The sequence below is a fragment of the Squalius cephalus genome, assembly GCF_949319135.1.
Source record: "Squalius cephalus genome assembly, chromosome: 1".
NCBI classification, from domain to species: Eukaryota; Metazoa; Chordata; class Actinopteri; order Cypriniformes; family Leuciscidae; genus Squalius; species Squalius cephalus.
The window spans coordinates 40,704,880-40,722,716 of record NC_137122.1 but is presented as its reverse complement, the minus strand read 5'-3'; the positions used below and the strand labels follow the sequence as shown (position 1 = coordinate 40,722,716).

Here is a 17,837-nt window from a genome sequence, read left to right as displayed (position 1 = left end):
CCTTTTCCACCTCAATAACTATTATTTTTATTAAAACTCAGAATCTTGAATCACAGAATCATGTTTAATTCATTCAACAGTTTCGGTTAATAACGAAAGGTTTGAAAACAAGTAGCGTTGTCATAATTACAGAAATGATAGAGGAAATATCTGGGCCTATATGGAGGGCCCTCAGGTCAAAAAGTTTGAGAACCACTGCATTACATAACATTTTTGAAATAGTTTATTAAATACTTGAACTATTTAATATTATAATTTATATACCTATAAATGTAATCAATGTGTATAAACCAATCCAGATAGGAAGTAGTAATTTATACTCTTTGTGTAGAGAATTGAATGGTCTTCAAAAGTACAAATTATTTCTCCATCATTGGGAAGACCATCAGACGACAGCAGCAAGAAATCTTTGTTACAAAAGTGTAGAAAAGATTATTCAGTTATTGCACATTTACACTGAGACCAAAGCTTGTTTGCACTTCCCGTGTGTTTTGTCACAGTTACGTGTTTTTGTTATATCCTCACGTGTACGAGCAGTGCATATATTTTGCATATATTGATCTCTTTACCTGCTCTTTTTCTATGTGCATATATTCTGCAAACAAATCGCCGATCCCAACAACTGAATGTGTTAATGCAATGACCTAAAAAACATGAGATTAACCACAAACTATCAACATTAAACAATTTAATTTATTGACAGCCCAGTGTCGTTTCATCGGTTGTCTAAGGTTGCTGATTTGTAACAGAGGCTGGTTTCATAAATGCCAAAATCTTGGTATCGTACAGCCAAATCTTGTTTGCGTACATGTGAGACTGAATCAGAGTCCGTTACTTTTTTGCTTCTGTGTGAACAGATGACAAAGTCCACATTCTGAACACTCCGATGAGCAACTCTCGGGTGTAAGGTCTTCATAGCACCATGTTGTGTAAGATGACATATGGCCTCACATGGCTGCCACTGCGAGCCTAAAGCCACACCATCTTTTTCTAGCTGCCTATATGTGACCGGGTGCCTTCATCAGGAATCACGCATGACACGCCTTCCCTGTCTTACGTAGATAGAATCGCCACGTGCACGTGGAAGTATGTACTTTGTGTATTCATTTACTTCAATGCGCAGTAGATTTTGGGATTTTTATTAGACGATGTTGAAATATGCGTGCGAGATGACATGGCAAACATTCGTAAGTAAAGAACCACCAATAACTTAACCTAAAAGTGAATCAAATCCTGTTCAATCAAGTCAGCAAGTCTTTGGACATAAACAAAAGTAAATCTGAGCCAAATCTTTCTAAGCAAACACATTCACTCTGTAATGCAAACCAAACCCCAATCAAACGGCATTTACCAAGCAAAGCCCAATTCTAGACCAATCATGTCGCATGTTCCTTCTGAGCTCAAATCGGCCAATCATGTTCCCTTTCCTTCATGATGAACGTATTTGGTGGGTCATGTCTCCATCCATCCCGTCTATATCTAACTGCCTCACTTTCTGCCAACAAGCAAAAATAGGGGAAAGAAGCTGGATCAAGAATTAGAAGAGGAAAGGAAAAGAAGGAGGAGTAGGGGGGCTAAGCTTAGGAGTGGTATAGTGGTACACAGATGGTAACTCAGTGGGCCCATAGGACTTTGGCATTCTGGAAATGTACCTTGCTGAGATTGGACTAGAATTATGTTTGGCACAAGTATGCCAAACACAATTGCGTGATAATGTCCTGCCTTATTTCTTTCTCTCATTCAGACTCCTACAACAGTTCCACTGACACAAAGGACCTCAACAACGGATTTACATCCTCTTTTTTCAGTATTTCTCGATGCGTTTTTCTCTCATACGCCCAACGCTGATGGGATGCACCGAATGAACTCTGCTTAATGTATCACTGCTCTGAATATGAGTCTGCTTATTTCAGAGAGTGTTTGCATATGTTTTTGTGTATGTGTATGTGTGTTGGATATTGATTCCCCTCTTCTCTGTGCCTCTTAAATACATTCTCCCAGAAAATGGGTCTCTCTGACACATGCTATTTCAAGCCACATGTCAGTGGCGGTTGGCTCCAAAAATTTTCCAGTGCTACGTCAATTGATTATTAGTTTGGTATACAAATTGTTCAATGTTTTTTGCATTTAATTATTTATTGTTTAATCAGCATTTGCAAATTGTCACACATTTGTGGGTCAGTTTTGAATTGTGACTTTTCTGACAGGTTTTGAATCACAAATTCATTTTTATAAGTACATTGCCGTCTCTTTAGACTGCAAAAAATAATGTTTTGTTCATCAGTAATTTTGTCTTATTTACATTTTAAAACAACTGAACATTCTTAAACCAAGATTCATTTAATAGAAAAAAACAAAACAAATGGTATATACAGGTGATGAATTACCTTGCAGTTTTTTTCTTCATTTGTAGCATAAATGTAACAAAACAAGTAACATACTTTGTTCAATTTTACACTGATAAAAGAAAAAACACGAATGCAGTAGGAAATATGATTGACGTTCTGTAAAATGACAAATAGAGAAAACATTTAGCAATATGTTCAACTCTGTGACTCAAGCAGTATCGTGTTGTGTCTCTTAGGGCGAGATGTAATGCTGAAATGTTACAGTTACACAGGAGCAAAACTCGTATGACATCACAGCCAAATTCATAGTGGCAACAAATTTGATGAAAAATGAAATCCACATTGTGTGCAGAGAAAGACCAGCTACTTTCTCAGTTAGGTAACTCATACAGTGTGGTTCAAAGAGTTTGGGATATTAAGAGTGACTCCATTATTCTGTACACAAATTACTTAAAAGATTCACTTCTGCAAATAAAAGTGGTTGCCGCTTGCAGAATATTGTGTACCTGTATGTTCTTTAGCACTATAATATGACAAACAGGCAGCAAGGTGACTTAAATTGCAAAAACTAAAAGTATTAACGTGTAATTGTAACATTTAAACATAACACAACTCTTCCTAAAAAGACATGCTATTACATGAGTTACAGAGCTGAACAAAACTGTCCTATGATTGGCCTGACTGTAAAATGTCTGATCGGCAGAGAGTACAAACTTTGTGAAATGTATTTGTGAATGAAAATAAGAGGGAAAAATCTCAAAACATCTAAACACAACTCTAAGGTGAAGTCAAATGTATAAAGATTTGCAAATGCTGGATTCCACAATCTATTTCTATTTAAATATAAATATAACTCATGAATACACATTTACTATATTTTGCGAATTAGGTTTACGCATTAGTGAATCGCAAATTGTGAATATATATTTATTTTAATACTGTTCTGATCTTAAATACAACTGCAATGCCCATCATATTACATCACCTTAAGCTGCTATGATATCATTAAAGAGTTTAAACTCATTAATTGACAAAATCTACCAATGAAACAACCAGGACTGTTCAAAAGATTATACTAACCAAAAAACTAAAAAAAGTAGCGCCCTAATTGTAGATAAGCAGATAATCTCAAAAAGATATGTAGAACACCTTAAATTAGATCAGAGGAGAGAAAACAGTTCAAGACCGGATTCAAAAAGGACCAGAACAGCCAACAAGTCTGGAAGATAAAGATTAGCTTGAATGTTAGCCAAATCAGACAGGTATACAGACTGTTCAATTCAGACAAAGGAATAATACAAACCAGACAAGCTTAGTTCTGACCATCTCTTTCTAGATTCTTTAACTCTTTCTGTATGTAACATTACTTATACTTCACTGGCAGCTTATCCTTCCTGAAGACATGGTTCATCTCAATGACCTGTTTTTCCAAACTATTCAGCACAAGACATTCTTAAAGGGATAGCTCACCCAAAATTAATTACTCACCCTCATGTCGTTCCAAACCCATAAGACTTTTGTTTATCTTCGCAACACGAATAAAGATATTTTTGATGAAATCTGATAGATTTCTGTCCCTCCATAGACAGCTACGTAACTGACACTTTAACGCTTCAAAAAGTTCATAAAGAGATTGTAAAACCACACCCCCGCCCGTTTGATCTTCAGCAAGAACCAATGAGGTTCATTCTTGTGTTACGCAGCACATTTGATCTTCAGCAAGAACCAATGAGGTTCATTCTTGTGTTACGCAGCACGTTTGAGCTTCCGCAAGAACAAATGAGGTTCATTTTCGTGTGTTACAGATGTGTTACGTTTGTTACAAACGTGTTACGTTTGAGCTTCAAAAAGGACCAATGAGGTTCATTCTCGTGTGTTACAGATGTGTTACGTTTGTTACAAACGTGTGTTACGTTTGAGCTTCCGCAAGAACAAATGAGGTTCATTCTCGTGTGTTACAGATAAGTTACATTTGTTACAAACGTGTGTTACGTTTGAGCTTCAGCAAGAACCAATGAGGTTCATTCTCGTGTGTTACAGATAAGTTACATTTGTTACAAACGTGTGTTACGTTTGAGCTTCAGCAAGAACCAATGAGGTTCATTCTCGTGTGTTACAGATGTGTTACGTTTGTTACAAACGTGTGTTACGTTTGAGCTTCCGCAAGAACAAATGAGGTTCATTCTCGTGTGTTACAGATGTGTTACGTTTGTTACAAACGTGTGTTACGTTTGAGCTTCCGCAAGAACAAATGAGGTTCATTCTCGTGTGTTACAGATGTGTTACGTTTGTTACAAACGTGTGTTACGTTTGAGCTTCCGCAAGAACAAATGAGGTTCATTCTCGTGTTACGCGGCACGTTTGATCTTCAGCAAGAACCAATGAGGTTCATTCTCGTGTTACGCAGCACGTTTGATCTTCAGCAAGAACCAATGAGGTTCATTCTCGTGTTACGCATCACGTTTGATCTTCAGCAAGAACCAATGAGGTTCATTCTCGTGTTACGCATCACGTTTGAGCTTCAGCAAGAACCAATGAGGTTCATTCTTGTGTGTTACAGATGTGTTACGTTTGTTACAAACGTGTGTTACGTTTGAGCTTCCGCAAGAACAAATGAGGTTCATTCTCGTGTGTTACAGATGTGTTACATTTGTTACAAACGTGTGTTACGTTTGAGCTTCCGCAAGAACAAATGAGGTTCATTCTCGTGTGTTACAGATGTGTTACGTTTGTTACAAACGTGTGTTACGTTTGAGCTTCCGCAAGAACAAATGAGGTTCATTCTCGTGTTACGCGGCACGTTTGATCTTCAGCAAGAACCAATGAGGTTCATTCTCGTGTTACGCAGCACGTTTGATCTTCAGCAAGAACCAATGAGGTTCATTCTGGTGTGTTACGCAGCACGTTTGATCTTCAGCAAGAACCATTGAGGTTCATTCTCGTGTTACGCAGCACGTTTGATCTTCAGCAAGAACCAATTAGGTTCATTCTCGTGTTACGCATCACGTTTGATCTTCAGCAAGAACCAATGAGGTTTATTCTCGTGTTACGCAGCACGTTTGAGCTTCAGCAAGAACCAATGAGGTTCATTCTCGTGTTACGCAGCATGTTTGATCTTCAGCAAGAACCAATGAGGTTCATTCTTGTGTTACGCAGCACGTTTGAGCTTCAGCAAGAACCAATGAGGTTTATTCTCGTGTTACGCAGCACGTTTGAGCTTCAGCAAGAACCAGTGAGGTTCATTCTCGTGTTACGCAGCACGTTTGATCTTCAGCAAGAACCAATGAGGTTCATTCTTGTGTTACGCAGCACGTTTGAGCTTCAGCAAGAACCAATGAGGTTCATTCTCGTGTTACGCAGCACGTTTGAGCTTCAGCAAGAACCAATGAGGTTCATTCTCGTGTTATGCAGCACGTTTGAGCTTCGGCAAGAGGTTTGTTCTCGCGCGTCAAGCAGGTTCGGTTCAGCTTCTGTTTATTTTCGCTGCTCAATGTCTATGTCAATAAAATACAAAATTCAATCTGGTCATCATATAAAGCAATCGTATCTCATCAGAAAATTTGGACTAAACCACTCAATTCATATGGATTAGTTTTACGATCTCTTTATGAACTCTTTGAAGCGTCAAAGTGGTAGTTGAGAAGTTGTCTATGAAGGGACAGAAATCTCTCAGATTTCATTAAAAATATCTTCATTTGTGTTTCGAAAATGAACTAAAGTCTTAAAGGAGAACTCCGGTCAATTTTAACATTGAGCTCATTTTTTTGTACATTTGGAGTGCTGTCAATACAGAGAACAACGACAAAAAACGGTGTTGCCTACACCGAGTTATTCTATTTTTAAAATTTGCACCCTGTTGACTTCAATAGGGCAAGTAGTAAGCCTGCTTTTTAGCCTCTTAACATCCTTTAAGTGTCATTACAAGTGCACAGAAAATGTGAGTGATTCCTTCCGAGTGAACACGGGTGGATCTGACTGCAGTAGATGTTAGAGATATTAATAAAAACGAAGTTAATTCAGCCAGCGCTCATACCTTTGTTTACATCCTGTTTTCGGTGGAACGCCATAGTAATCGATTGTCGAGTTCACGCGCGTGATCATTGGTAACTAAACCTATGCGCGTGAACTCGACAATCGATTACTATGGCCTTCCACCGAAAACAGGATGTAAACAAAGGTATGAGCGCTGGCTGAATTAACTTCGTTTTTATTAATATCTCTAACATCTACTGCAGTCAGATCCACCCGTGTTCACTCGGAAGGAATCACTCACATTTTCTGTGCACTTGTAATGACACTTAAAGGATGTTAAGAGGCTAAAAAGCAGGCTTACTACTTGCCCTATTGAAGTCAACAGGGTGCAAATTTTAAAAATAGAATAACTCGGTGTAGGCAACACCGATTTTTGTCGTTGTTCTCTGTATTGACAGCACTCCAAATGTACAAAAAAATGAGCTCAATGTTAAAATTGACCGGAGTTCTCCTTTAAGGGTTTGGAACGACAGGTGAGTAATTAATGACAGAATTTTTATTTTGGGGTGAACTATCCGTTTACAGGAATATTCCAAGTTCAATACATGTTAAAGAATATGTTCACCAATTTTCAACCAGCCTAGTATTGTTACAATGACAGTAGTATCTGCAAATGAACATTACTCAGTACTCTTTCTCCATGTTCCCTGCACCCAGGATATCCCCATTTATTTGTCTGCAAAAGTTTGCCGGATGCTGGGGCTTTTGTTAAAACTACAGGTTGAACTTCTGCAATTTGCCTGTCTGCCCACAGACAGTCGAATCAAAAGAGGTGCGGTGCCAAAATCAAAAGTGCATTATGGGTGTTTTAAGTTTTTGGCAAAAGGGGACATCACAGCCCTTTTCTTCTTTTTTCTCTAGTAATATAGCACTGATTTAATTTTCTTTCTTCATATTTCTACTGCATAGACAGCCAAGTTCTATAAAAAGCTTTGTCAGTGGTGAATTACCCCTTTATGCTGAATTGACAGCATTTGTGGTATAATGTTGATGGATTATCACAAAAAAACTATTTTGATCTAAAAAAAAAATCTCTGTTACAGTGATAAACTTACAATGGAAGACAATGGGGCCAGTTTTGAAGAATTTGAAGCAAAAATGTGAGGTTATCATTTTGTAAAAGCATGTACATCAATTCTTCTGTTAAAACGTGTGTATTATTTGAACAGTAATGTAAATCTGTTTAAATCCTAGGGTTTATGCTGTTGCGCTGTCATGGCAACAACATTGTAAGAATGGATATAACTTTACACAAACTTTGACACATGTCAAAACAGATTGTTTTTGAAACAGTGAGGTTTTTCTTAATGTTTACAGACTGGCCTTGTTCGCTTCCATTCTAAGTGTCTCACTGTAACCCAAGTTTTTGCTTTGTTTTTTAAGAAAATTATGTTTTTGTGATAATCAACATTATGCCAATCCAACAAATGCTGTCAATTAAGCTTACATGCAACCTGCACTGAACCCTGGATATTATTTTAAAACATGTTACTCCAAAGCCAAGATGATAATTTGGACGTTAAGATACAAGGTGCATAACATATCTTTATCATGCAATTTAAAACAAGGTTTTAAACACACATGCAGAACCCCCTAAGCGTACCTGTGGCAGTGCGATGGAGAGTTGTCTCTGTAGCGAGTCCTTCTCATGACCCAGCTCTCGCAGACGTAGCTGTGCCGTGCCGAGACTGTCCTGGGTCTCTCGGAGACTCTCTAGCAGCCGCTCTCGCTCCGTCAGCATGTTCACCATTAGAGACTCCAGATTTCCAGTGCTCCCCCCCTCGTCTCCACCACGGGCCTCTCGGCTCCCATAGCCACCACCCATACCCCCTGCACCGCCTCCCATACCCCCACCGCCTCCGGCAGGAGAGGACGAGCCTCCTCCACCACCACCCCGCCCGTCCTCCGAGATGGTGGGCATCACCTCACACATCATCTTGAGGCCGTGAACAGGTGTGAGAGTTCGTTATCTGATAGCGTGAGGGAGGTTAAAGGTGAGTGTATGTGTTGGCCTTACAAGTTTGCAAAGAGGAATTTGAGAGAATCACTGTGTGGGACCGCAAATCTGACAGTATTTGCGTGCCAGAGAGCCTACGGCAAACAGAAAAACAACTTGTCATTCATATGCGGATGTCTAGGATGGAGTAACGTGAGGACTGTGGTAAGAATGTGTGCTGTAACAGTCTGTGTAATGTGTGTGGGAATGTGTGTTGTGTGGAGTATTGCAGATATACTATGCGTACAGTTGTTCTCTCTTACTTTTCCTCTATATCTTGTCCCTCAGTTAGTGTCTGTTTGTTTTCACCCTCTATTCAAGCTTTCTTGGTGGAATATCCTAATTGCTGTGCTCTTCTTCAAGGGTGGACCAGAACTGCCAGTTTATCTGAGAGGTCTTCTTTTTGAGCTTATTATCCACTGTCTTTTCCTTTATTTTTCCTCAGTACTCAGGTAGATTCATGAGTTGTGTTGCTATTTCCTGAATGGCTTCAAGGCTCCTGATTGGCTCTTAGTATGTGCTGTTCAAAATCCTTGGCTTGGGTGTGTTTGGGTTGAGCAGCAGGGTGTGGTCTCAGGTGGAACAAAAGTGGCAGGAGAAAGTTGGAGGGGAAAGTCGCTGGGTCGCAGGGACTGGATTGGGTGAAAGGAAGGGTGGGCATTGAGGAGAGTCTTCTACCCAATGGGTTCGAACTTCAAGTAAAGGAGAGCTGAAGAGGGAAATAAAGGAGAGTGACATTAGCACAAATGGTCAAAGCATGGGCAAGTCATGAAGAAATCAAGCGTTATAGATCAAATCCAGTGAATTCTCAATCTCTCAGTAAACCAGACTTAGAAAGTAAATCTGATGGGTTAATGTTTCATTTTCAAAGCAGTAAGTGTCCCAAATTACTTTTGGTATTTTGCAATAGTGTTTTTATTGATAAAAAAAAGGAAAAACAAGACAGTAAATAGGGAGAAAATAACACAATAAACAAAACCAAAAAGCATTTGGACAGCAAGAGGTGATAGAAAACTTTTAGGATATCTTACTCTTGCAATTACTGATAAAACATGCTTTCAGTGCATTAAATGTTGCAATACAAGCTGCCAGGTAACAGTGGGAAAGGGCAGCATCTGTGCTGTTGGATTACTATCAGCTGTCATTTAAATCTTTAAAACATATTGTGATTATGGACACCATTAAAACATTGAATGGAAAACACTAATGCTTAAAAGTTATCTGCCAATCTTGATGGTGAAAACATTTACATGCACATACTGTAACTTCCTGATTACGGTCCATATTCTGTGTAAGACTTTATTCTGAAAACAGACTTTCATATGTGCCAGAGCTTTTGACATATTACTCATTTTTATATGTAATCAGCATATGGGTGAAATGAATAAGATATGCACATGTTTTTGTTCGCTTGTGCCATTTATAGTCCATCATACATTTTAGTAATTTAAACAACTCATGAAATATCATTCATATCCCTAACAATAACACACAGGCTATGAATTGCAACATGTAGGTCATGAGACTCTTACAAATATAGGCCATGATGTTGCTTTTAATTTCATAAAATCTTTGCAAGAACAGAAATAGAGTCTCCAGTGTCTCAGCATTTTTTTAGCTGTTTATATCTAGTATCCCCACGAATTACCTTTGCTTGGACATATGCACATATAAAGAATGTCCGGTAACGGTGGATATTCTTAATATAACCCAAAAATCGTATTAATACACAAACATACCATCAAAACTGGCTTATTCTGGCTATGGCAGTGTTCGCATGACCCGTATCCTTATCACAATATGACCAAATTCTGTTTAACATCAGAATATTCTTGTGCATGTAAACGCACTGAGTGAGAGACATGGACTGAAATCACTCGGCTCTTCGACACAGGAGTCAGCACTAGATGGTGGCAGACACATTGGGGAGCATCAAACTAAAAATAACATTGTAACCATCGGGTTTCCCCATTACAGAAATCTGGGAATAGCATGAAAGAGCGTCCTGTTCCAGTGAATGTGGACACAGGAATTTGGAAGAATCAACAGAGCAGTGATTCCTCGCACAGGCCACAAATCGTGTTAAATACTCCGTCTTAAATGTTAACGACGTCGAGGCGAATGAAGACAATGTATCAGCCTCGTTTCCGCGACTGTCATGCAGAACATTCAAATCAACACCCAATTCCATTTGTTTTGTCTCTCTGTCTGTCGGTCCATCCGTCTCTCTGCTTCCCTCCCTCTCTCTCTCTCTCTTCCTCCGACACACACCTATTTCAGATTCCCTTCAATATAGACAGCAGCCGTTTCCTAATACCACATCTCACCGCTTTTATTTTCCGTTCGGTTATATTCCTATATATATATTCCTTTGGTATATCTGCTAGATGGGCTTTGTAGATCCTATTAGTCATCAGGCTAATGGTTGCGCATGATATACGGAAATGAAATTCATGATGTGTAACGATCATGTAGCCGGGCAGCGCTTTTTGTGTGTCCATGGACGTTGTCGAAACGCAGGAAGGAAGAAACGGGTGTCGTTTTAAGGGAACCAGTGCGTGATTGGAAGCTGCTGATCTTGTTTATTCCGTACTAACATGAAGGGAATGATCAAAAATAAGCACCGCTCCGTTTCGCCCAAACGACGCTCAGTTTCATAGTGTAAAAGGCTGAATGTATGTGTTGACGTATTCCTCTGCCGCTCGCTCCACCATGATGTATATATATATATATATATATATATATATATATATATATATATATATATGCCGTCTCTCTCCTGCAGATACGCGACTGGACATGCCGTGTCGAAAGGAAATGATTACATTTAAACTATAGTCTTATGAATAACGCATCGTGTCATTTCTTCAAATGTTGCTATTTTATTCTCTTCCTCCCATCCTTTCGCCTCGCCCCCTCCTCCCAAGTCCTCCATCCCCCTCCTCATCTCCACAGCTGGGCGATATCACACACATACAAACATGCATATATAAGAAAATACATGCGATGCTGACATATGCACCGCTCACCGTTGTCATCGTCGAAGAGTAAACGCTAGACATCATCATCATCATTTCATCCCCGTCGACCCCATCGGAGCGCAGCGCTTTCGGGTGCCGAATTTGCCCAGTTATCAGCCTCCCCCCTTCCCTCTTCCTCACACATGTAACGACGGCACCGAGCAAGCAAACGTTACACCTAACCACAGTCTCTCTCTCTCTCTCTCTCTCTCTCTCTCTCTCTCTCTCTCTCTCTCTCTCTCTCTCTCTCTCTCTCTCTCTCTCTCTCCCTCCTTCTCGATGTAAAGGTGCTGGCTCTTAAAGAAACACTCGCGCCTGCTTCACCACCACAGTAATCACAGACACGAGCTGTTGCTAGGGCTACTGTAACTGTATGATATCATGTCTGTGAAATACACGATCCGCCACCTCACATAAGAAGATAAACGTGTTATTTTAAGAGCAATGCTTGAGCATTCATGGGCGAAAGGTCCAAATGGTCAGCTCAGGGTACCACTGAAAACTTGAGCAGTCTGTCCTCTCGCCACATCCACTCCCTCTACCGGTCACTGTCGGTATTGCGCCTCTCAAACCATCCGCACTTGTTAGCAATTATCACCTCATTTTTCAGATTCTCATTGCATCGTCACTCAAGAGGGGGTTTTATTGGGTTTAAAACTGTCATTTTATTATAACTGTGTTATTTATAATATATAATATTTTGCATTTCCTTTTCGAAATCCGGCAGTCCACGTGTCTGTCCTAAATATTTTCCAGCAACACGAATCACTCTATGAAGCAGTTTTTTTTACATTAAAAATAACTCCTCTATTTGTTTTACCTATTTGGAATTCTATTTGAATACTTTAGAACTGAACGCCTGATAAAACTAAAGTTTAATTTATATTTAAAACTTTTAGGAGGTAGTTTTGTAAATCTTCCCGTCAGATTTCGAACTGAAAGCGCACGAGCTGAGTTGCCTACTGTTGCTATGGTTTCCTCCTCAGACAAACGTAACGTCTTTTCATATTTAGCGCACCTTAATTTAATTTCAATAAACTCAATATAACTTATGTTGGTTTAAACGCTGTTAAAACATATATATTCTATTATGATAAAACATAAATATTTTATTTAGTAAAATAGAAGCCTGTTTGTAACACCCATAATCTTACTTTGACATAGCCTAATTTGAGAAAGTTCCTTAGCCGCCTCAGACTCCCCACAACCTTTCTCATAAAAAAAGCTAATAATTTGTGATGTATATAGCCTATCTATCACATAGCCTATTTTTATAACCACCCATGAAATAATAAAAAGCTATCCGTATGACGAGCGCTTGCGGAAAATCATGCTGCGTTCACAACATGTCGCAACAATTACCGTAAATAAGAGATGACAACAACAAGTGATGCTGTACTTGGAGCTGCTCGCGTCCTCTGGTAAGGTTTTACACGTTTCTCACTATTAATTACAAAATTAATCTGCGTGGTCGCGTGGTACAGCGGTCACGTGGTACAAACCGTAGCTCTCAGAATATTACGAGTCTACGATATTACGAGTCTTGTAATTACGCGCTCTCCGGTCATGTAAATGCTTTTTGCAGGTCAGAATTGCCTTTAAATTGCCCGCGACACGTCTTGCGCCGAGAATCAACTTTCAGTGGTGGAGGCAACAGCCATGAATGCAATAAGCCAATATAAAATAGACACCGGTGACATCTCCACCAATAAAACAAACGGCGAGGAGAGCTTCTGCTTTGATAAACGCCAATAAAACCATGGTAGGATAGGGTGGAGCTATGAGAAGAGTCCCGAAAGGGATGACGTAATGTGTTTTTAGAGGATGATGTCATCGTTGTGCACAAGGAGAGGATTTAAAGACACAGCTGTGCTTTGGTACAACTTGCAGCTGGAGCAAGTACTGCAGGAGAACAATGTGGTGGATGTCAGCTTTACATAAGTCGTGTAAAGCTGGATGTCAGCTTTACATAAGTCGAAATAAAACAACCTCACGTGATATTTTCTAAGCAGTTTTTCCACTTCTCACTTTGAGAACCCCAAATCATATGCCAATTTTACACAACACCCCCAAATATAACAAGGTGCCGAAATGTACGTGAGTCTTAAACATAACACGCTACTCTAATGCATTACATGTATCTGTAACTTGCATAGCTTGTAGTACTAGCATCTCTACCCATGCACTGCCAGTAACCATGGCAACAGAGGCAACATGGTGTTTATCAGAGTATCTTTTGGAGCTACAGCATCAGAGCTTTCCAGGCCAGTGAGCGCTTAGGAAAGGAGAAAAGGAGAGGACACTGTTGAGGAACACTGGGATATAACCAACCCTAGTCCTCACAGGTTCAGGAAAAGTTCAGGATGAGCAGCAGGTCACAAAAAAAGCCTCAGCTAAGAAGAAAACCTTGAGCGATACTATTACAATTACAACTGAGGGTTTTGTTTACTTTTATTTAAAGGATAAGTTCACCCAAAAATGGGCATTCTGTAATCATTTACTCACCATTTTGTTGTTCCGAACTTGTAACTTTACCTTCTTCTGCAGAACACAAAAGAAGATTTTGAAGAAAGTTGGCAACCAAACAGACTTACCATTGATTTCCATCAAATGGAGAAGAAAACCCAGATATATTTCTCACAACATCTTTTATATTCCATGGAACATGGAAATGATGACAGAATTTTCTTTTTTGGGGGTAAACTAGTCAAGTCAAGTCAAGTATATTTGAATAGCGCTTTTCACAATACAGATTGTATCAAAGCAGCTTCACAGTATTAAATTAAAATAATACAACAAGGTTTGTTTCTAGTGGAATTTATTGATTGATAAAATTAAAATTAAATATACCCAAAATATCCCCAACTGAGCAAGCCAAAGGCAACAGTGGCAAGGAACCGAAAAACTCCATCAAGTGACCTAATGGTGACCTGAATCTCCATCAGGTGACCTAATGGAGAAAAAAAAAACCTTGGGAGAACCCAGGCTCAGTCGGGGGCCAGTTCTCCTCTGGCGTTTATGAACTAGAGACCGGATTTAACTGTATAATAAAAATATTATATGAATGCCTGGCTGAGGAGATGCGTCTTTAATCTAGTTTTAAACTGGGAGAGTGAGTCTGAGCAATGAACAGTATCAGGAAGGCTATTCCAGAGTTTTGGAGCTAAATGTGAAAATGCTCTCCCTCCTTTGGTGGATCTGGATATCCTAGGTATGACCAAAAGCCTCGAATTTAGTGATCTTAAAGAGCGCGATGGATTATAGGGCGATAGAAGATCCGTTAAATAGACTGGAGCTAAGCCGTTTAGGGCTTTATAAGTCAGTAGCAATACCTTGTAATTAATACGGGACCTTATAGGTAACCAATGTAGTGATGATAAAATCGGTGTTATATGATCATATTTTCTTGATCTAGTAAGAACTCTAGCGGCGGCATTTTGGACTAACTGTAGCTTGTTTATTGAGGATGCAGGACAACCAGCTAATAAAGCATTACAGTAATCTAGTCTCAAGGTCATGAATGCATGAACTAACTTTTCTGCATCAGAAACAGATAGCATATTACGTAGCTTAGCAATATTTCTAAGGTGGAAAAAGGCTGTTTTTGTAACATATGAAATATGATTTTCAAAAGACAGGTTGCAATCTAGTATAACACCCAGGTCTTTTACTGTAGAGGATAAAGTAACAGGACATCCTACTATGTTAAAGTTGTAGTGTGAGAGGTTTTGTGGGCGGTTTTTTGAACTGATAAGTATTACCTCTGTCTTGTCTGGATTTAATAAAAGAAAATTATGCTTCATCCAATCTTTTATATCTTTAACACACTCTGTCAATTTGGATAATTTAGCGTTTTCATCCGGCCGTGATGAAATATATATTTGAGTGTCATCAGCATAACAATGGAGACTAATTCCATGTTTCCTTATAATATTTCCAAGTGGCAGCATATATATTGAGAATAACAGAGGGCCTAACACAGATCCCTGCGGCACTCCATAGTTTACTGAAGTTATGATCGATTTTTCTCCATTTAAATAGACAAAATGGTAGCGAATAGCGATCAGTTAAGTATGATCTGAACCAGCTTAATGCTTGTCCTTGAACACCAGTATAATTTTGTAGTCGATCTAAGAGTATTGTGTGATCAATAGTATCGAACGCAGCACTAAGATCAAGTAAAACTAATATTGAGATACAGCCTTGGTCAGAAGCTAAAAGTAAATCATTTGTGATTTTAACGAGCGCAGTTTCAGTGTTATGGTGCGGCCTGAAACCAGACTGAAACTTTTCATAGATGTCATTTTCTTGCAAGAAAGAGCCCAGTTGAACGGACACAACTTTTTCTAATATTTTAGACATAAATGGAAGATTTGAAATGGGTCTATAATTTGCTAGGTTATTATGATCTAATTGTGGTTTCTTAATGAGTGGTTTTATAACTGCCAATTTAAATGTTCTTGGAACATGACCTAAAGATAAAGATGAGTTAATAATATTGAGGAGAGGCTCTTCCACTATAGGTAACACTTCTTTCAGTAGTTTAGTTGGTATAGGATCTAATAAACATGTTGTTGTTTTAGATGAAGTGATAAGTTTATTTAACTCTTTTTGTTCTATAGTTGTAAAGCACTGTAGTTGTTCATGCGGGGTGATAACTGAGGCTGAATTATAAGGCGCGATTGAAGATTGAACGTTTACAATTGTGGTTCTGATGCTTTCTATTTTCTCAGTGAAGAAGTTCATGAAATCATTAATACTAAACTGTAACGGGATATTTTGTTCAGGTGACGCTTGTTTATTTGTTAGTCTAGCCAAGGTATTAAATAAAAACTGCTGTTTTGGTTATTTTCTATTAGTTTGCGGAGGTGCTCAGCCCTGGCCGCTTTTAGGGCCTTTTTATAAAGTGACATACTGTCTTTCCACGCGATTCTAAAGACCTCTAAATTAGTTTGTTTCCATTTACGCTCTAAATTACAGGTTTCTCTCTTTAGAACATGCGTAGTATTGTTATACCATGGTGATTTAATTTTCTCTCTGACCTTTTTTAATTTAATGGGTGCAACAATATCCAATGTTCTGGAGAGAATGGTGCTCATAGTGCTAGTTAGTTCTTCTAGTTCATCTGTTTGTTTGGGTTCAGGCAGCAGCTGAGACAGATCAGATGTTTGAGAAATTATCTATGGTGGATGGAAGGATTGTTCTGCCTGGTCGAAAACGCGGCACAGCATGACATATTACAGGAGTACGTAATATGCAGGTTACCATGTAATGGTCAGTAACATCATCACTTTGTGGAATGATATCTATATCGGTTGGATCGGTTCCATATGATATAATTAAATCGAGTGTATGATTAAGACGATGAGTGGGACCAGTGACGTTTTGTTTGACCCCAAAGGAGTTTAATAAATCTGTAAACGCAGCCCCTAACGCATCATTTGAATTATCTACGTGTATGTTAAAATCTCCAACAATTAATGCTTTATCGACGTTGACCAATAGATCTGAGAGAAAATCTGCAAACTCTTTTAGGAAATCAGCGTAAGGCCCTGGCGGTCTATATACGGTAGCCAAAGCTAGCGATAATAGGGATTTTTTTTCTTACATCTGAGCGTGTAACATTTAGTACAAGTAATTCAAACGAATTAAACTTGTCACCTGTTTTCTGGGTAACATTAAGAATATCTCTATAGATTGTTGCAACACCGCCGCCACGACCAATCAGACGGGGCTTGTGCTTATAACAGCATCCTGATGGAGTAGACTTATTTAGCCTGGGTTTCCCCATACTGCCTTGAGCAGCGCGATTTTATTCACGCTGCAAGGTAGTCTGGACACCATGGACTAATTTTCCCCCTGAAATAGGGAACCAATCACAGAACGGGGAGGGAGCAGGAAGACGATGACGAAGTATATGCGACACACCGAAGCAGTTTGTTTATCTATGGATCCAACATGACAGACGTAAAAATATATGCATATTTTTAGGAACACATCTACAAAAATATGCCTGTATTTCAAGTTGATAAAATAATTTAAAATCCACATCAGTTTATTTGTGCCGACGCGCCACGCCCTCCCAGGATCTATAACGTTACCAAGGCTACTTCCACTTTTAAAAATGCATCACAACCGCGCGCGCGCGTTCTGCTTGCAGTCGTCGAGATGGATGCTGAGGAGTTGAAGAAAAGAATAGCTAGTGGAGATTGTAAAGTTGTCGACAATACGTCATCAAAAATCAAGTCTAGTGTGTGGGAGAAATTTGGAGTTATCTGAAGAAAATATTGTGAAAGGCTTTGCTGCAAACATTTTCGTGTTGGATAGCCGCAAATGTGGAACTTCATCCCTGAGGAAGCACGCAGATAACTGGTAACAAAGCAGCTCTATCGAACGGTATTTTTCATATTTAACACTGTTAAGTATGTGTGGTGTGCAGGG

At 39.1% G+C, this 17,837-nt stretch overlaps 1 protein-coding gene across 1 annotated transcript in view; it reads right to left on the bottom strand.

Annotated features, from left to right (window-relative positions):
- The window catches only part of ppfia3 (PTPRF interacting protein alpha 3), a 38,900-nt gene extending 27,303 nt beyond the window's left edge, over positions 1-11,597 (bottom strand). The window contains exons 1-2 of the mRNA XM_079863420.1: positions 11,406-11,597; positions 7,984-9,085 (exon numbers count right to left, since the gene is read on the bottom strand). Of these exons, the coding sequence (XP_079719546.1) occupies positions 7,984-8,316 (333 nt within the window). The 5' untranslated portion in view covers positions 8,317-9,085; positions 11,406-11,597. The remainder of the gene's footprint in view (positions 1-7,983; positions 9,086-11,405) is intronic.
- Positions 11,598-17,837: the final 6,240 nt, after the last annotated feature.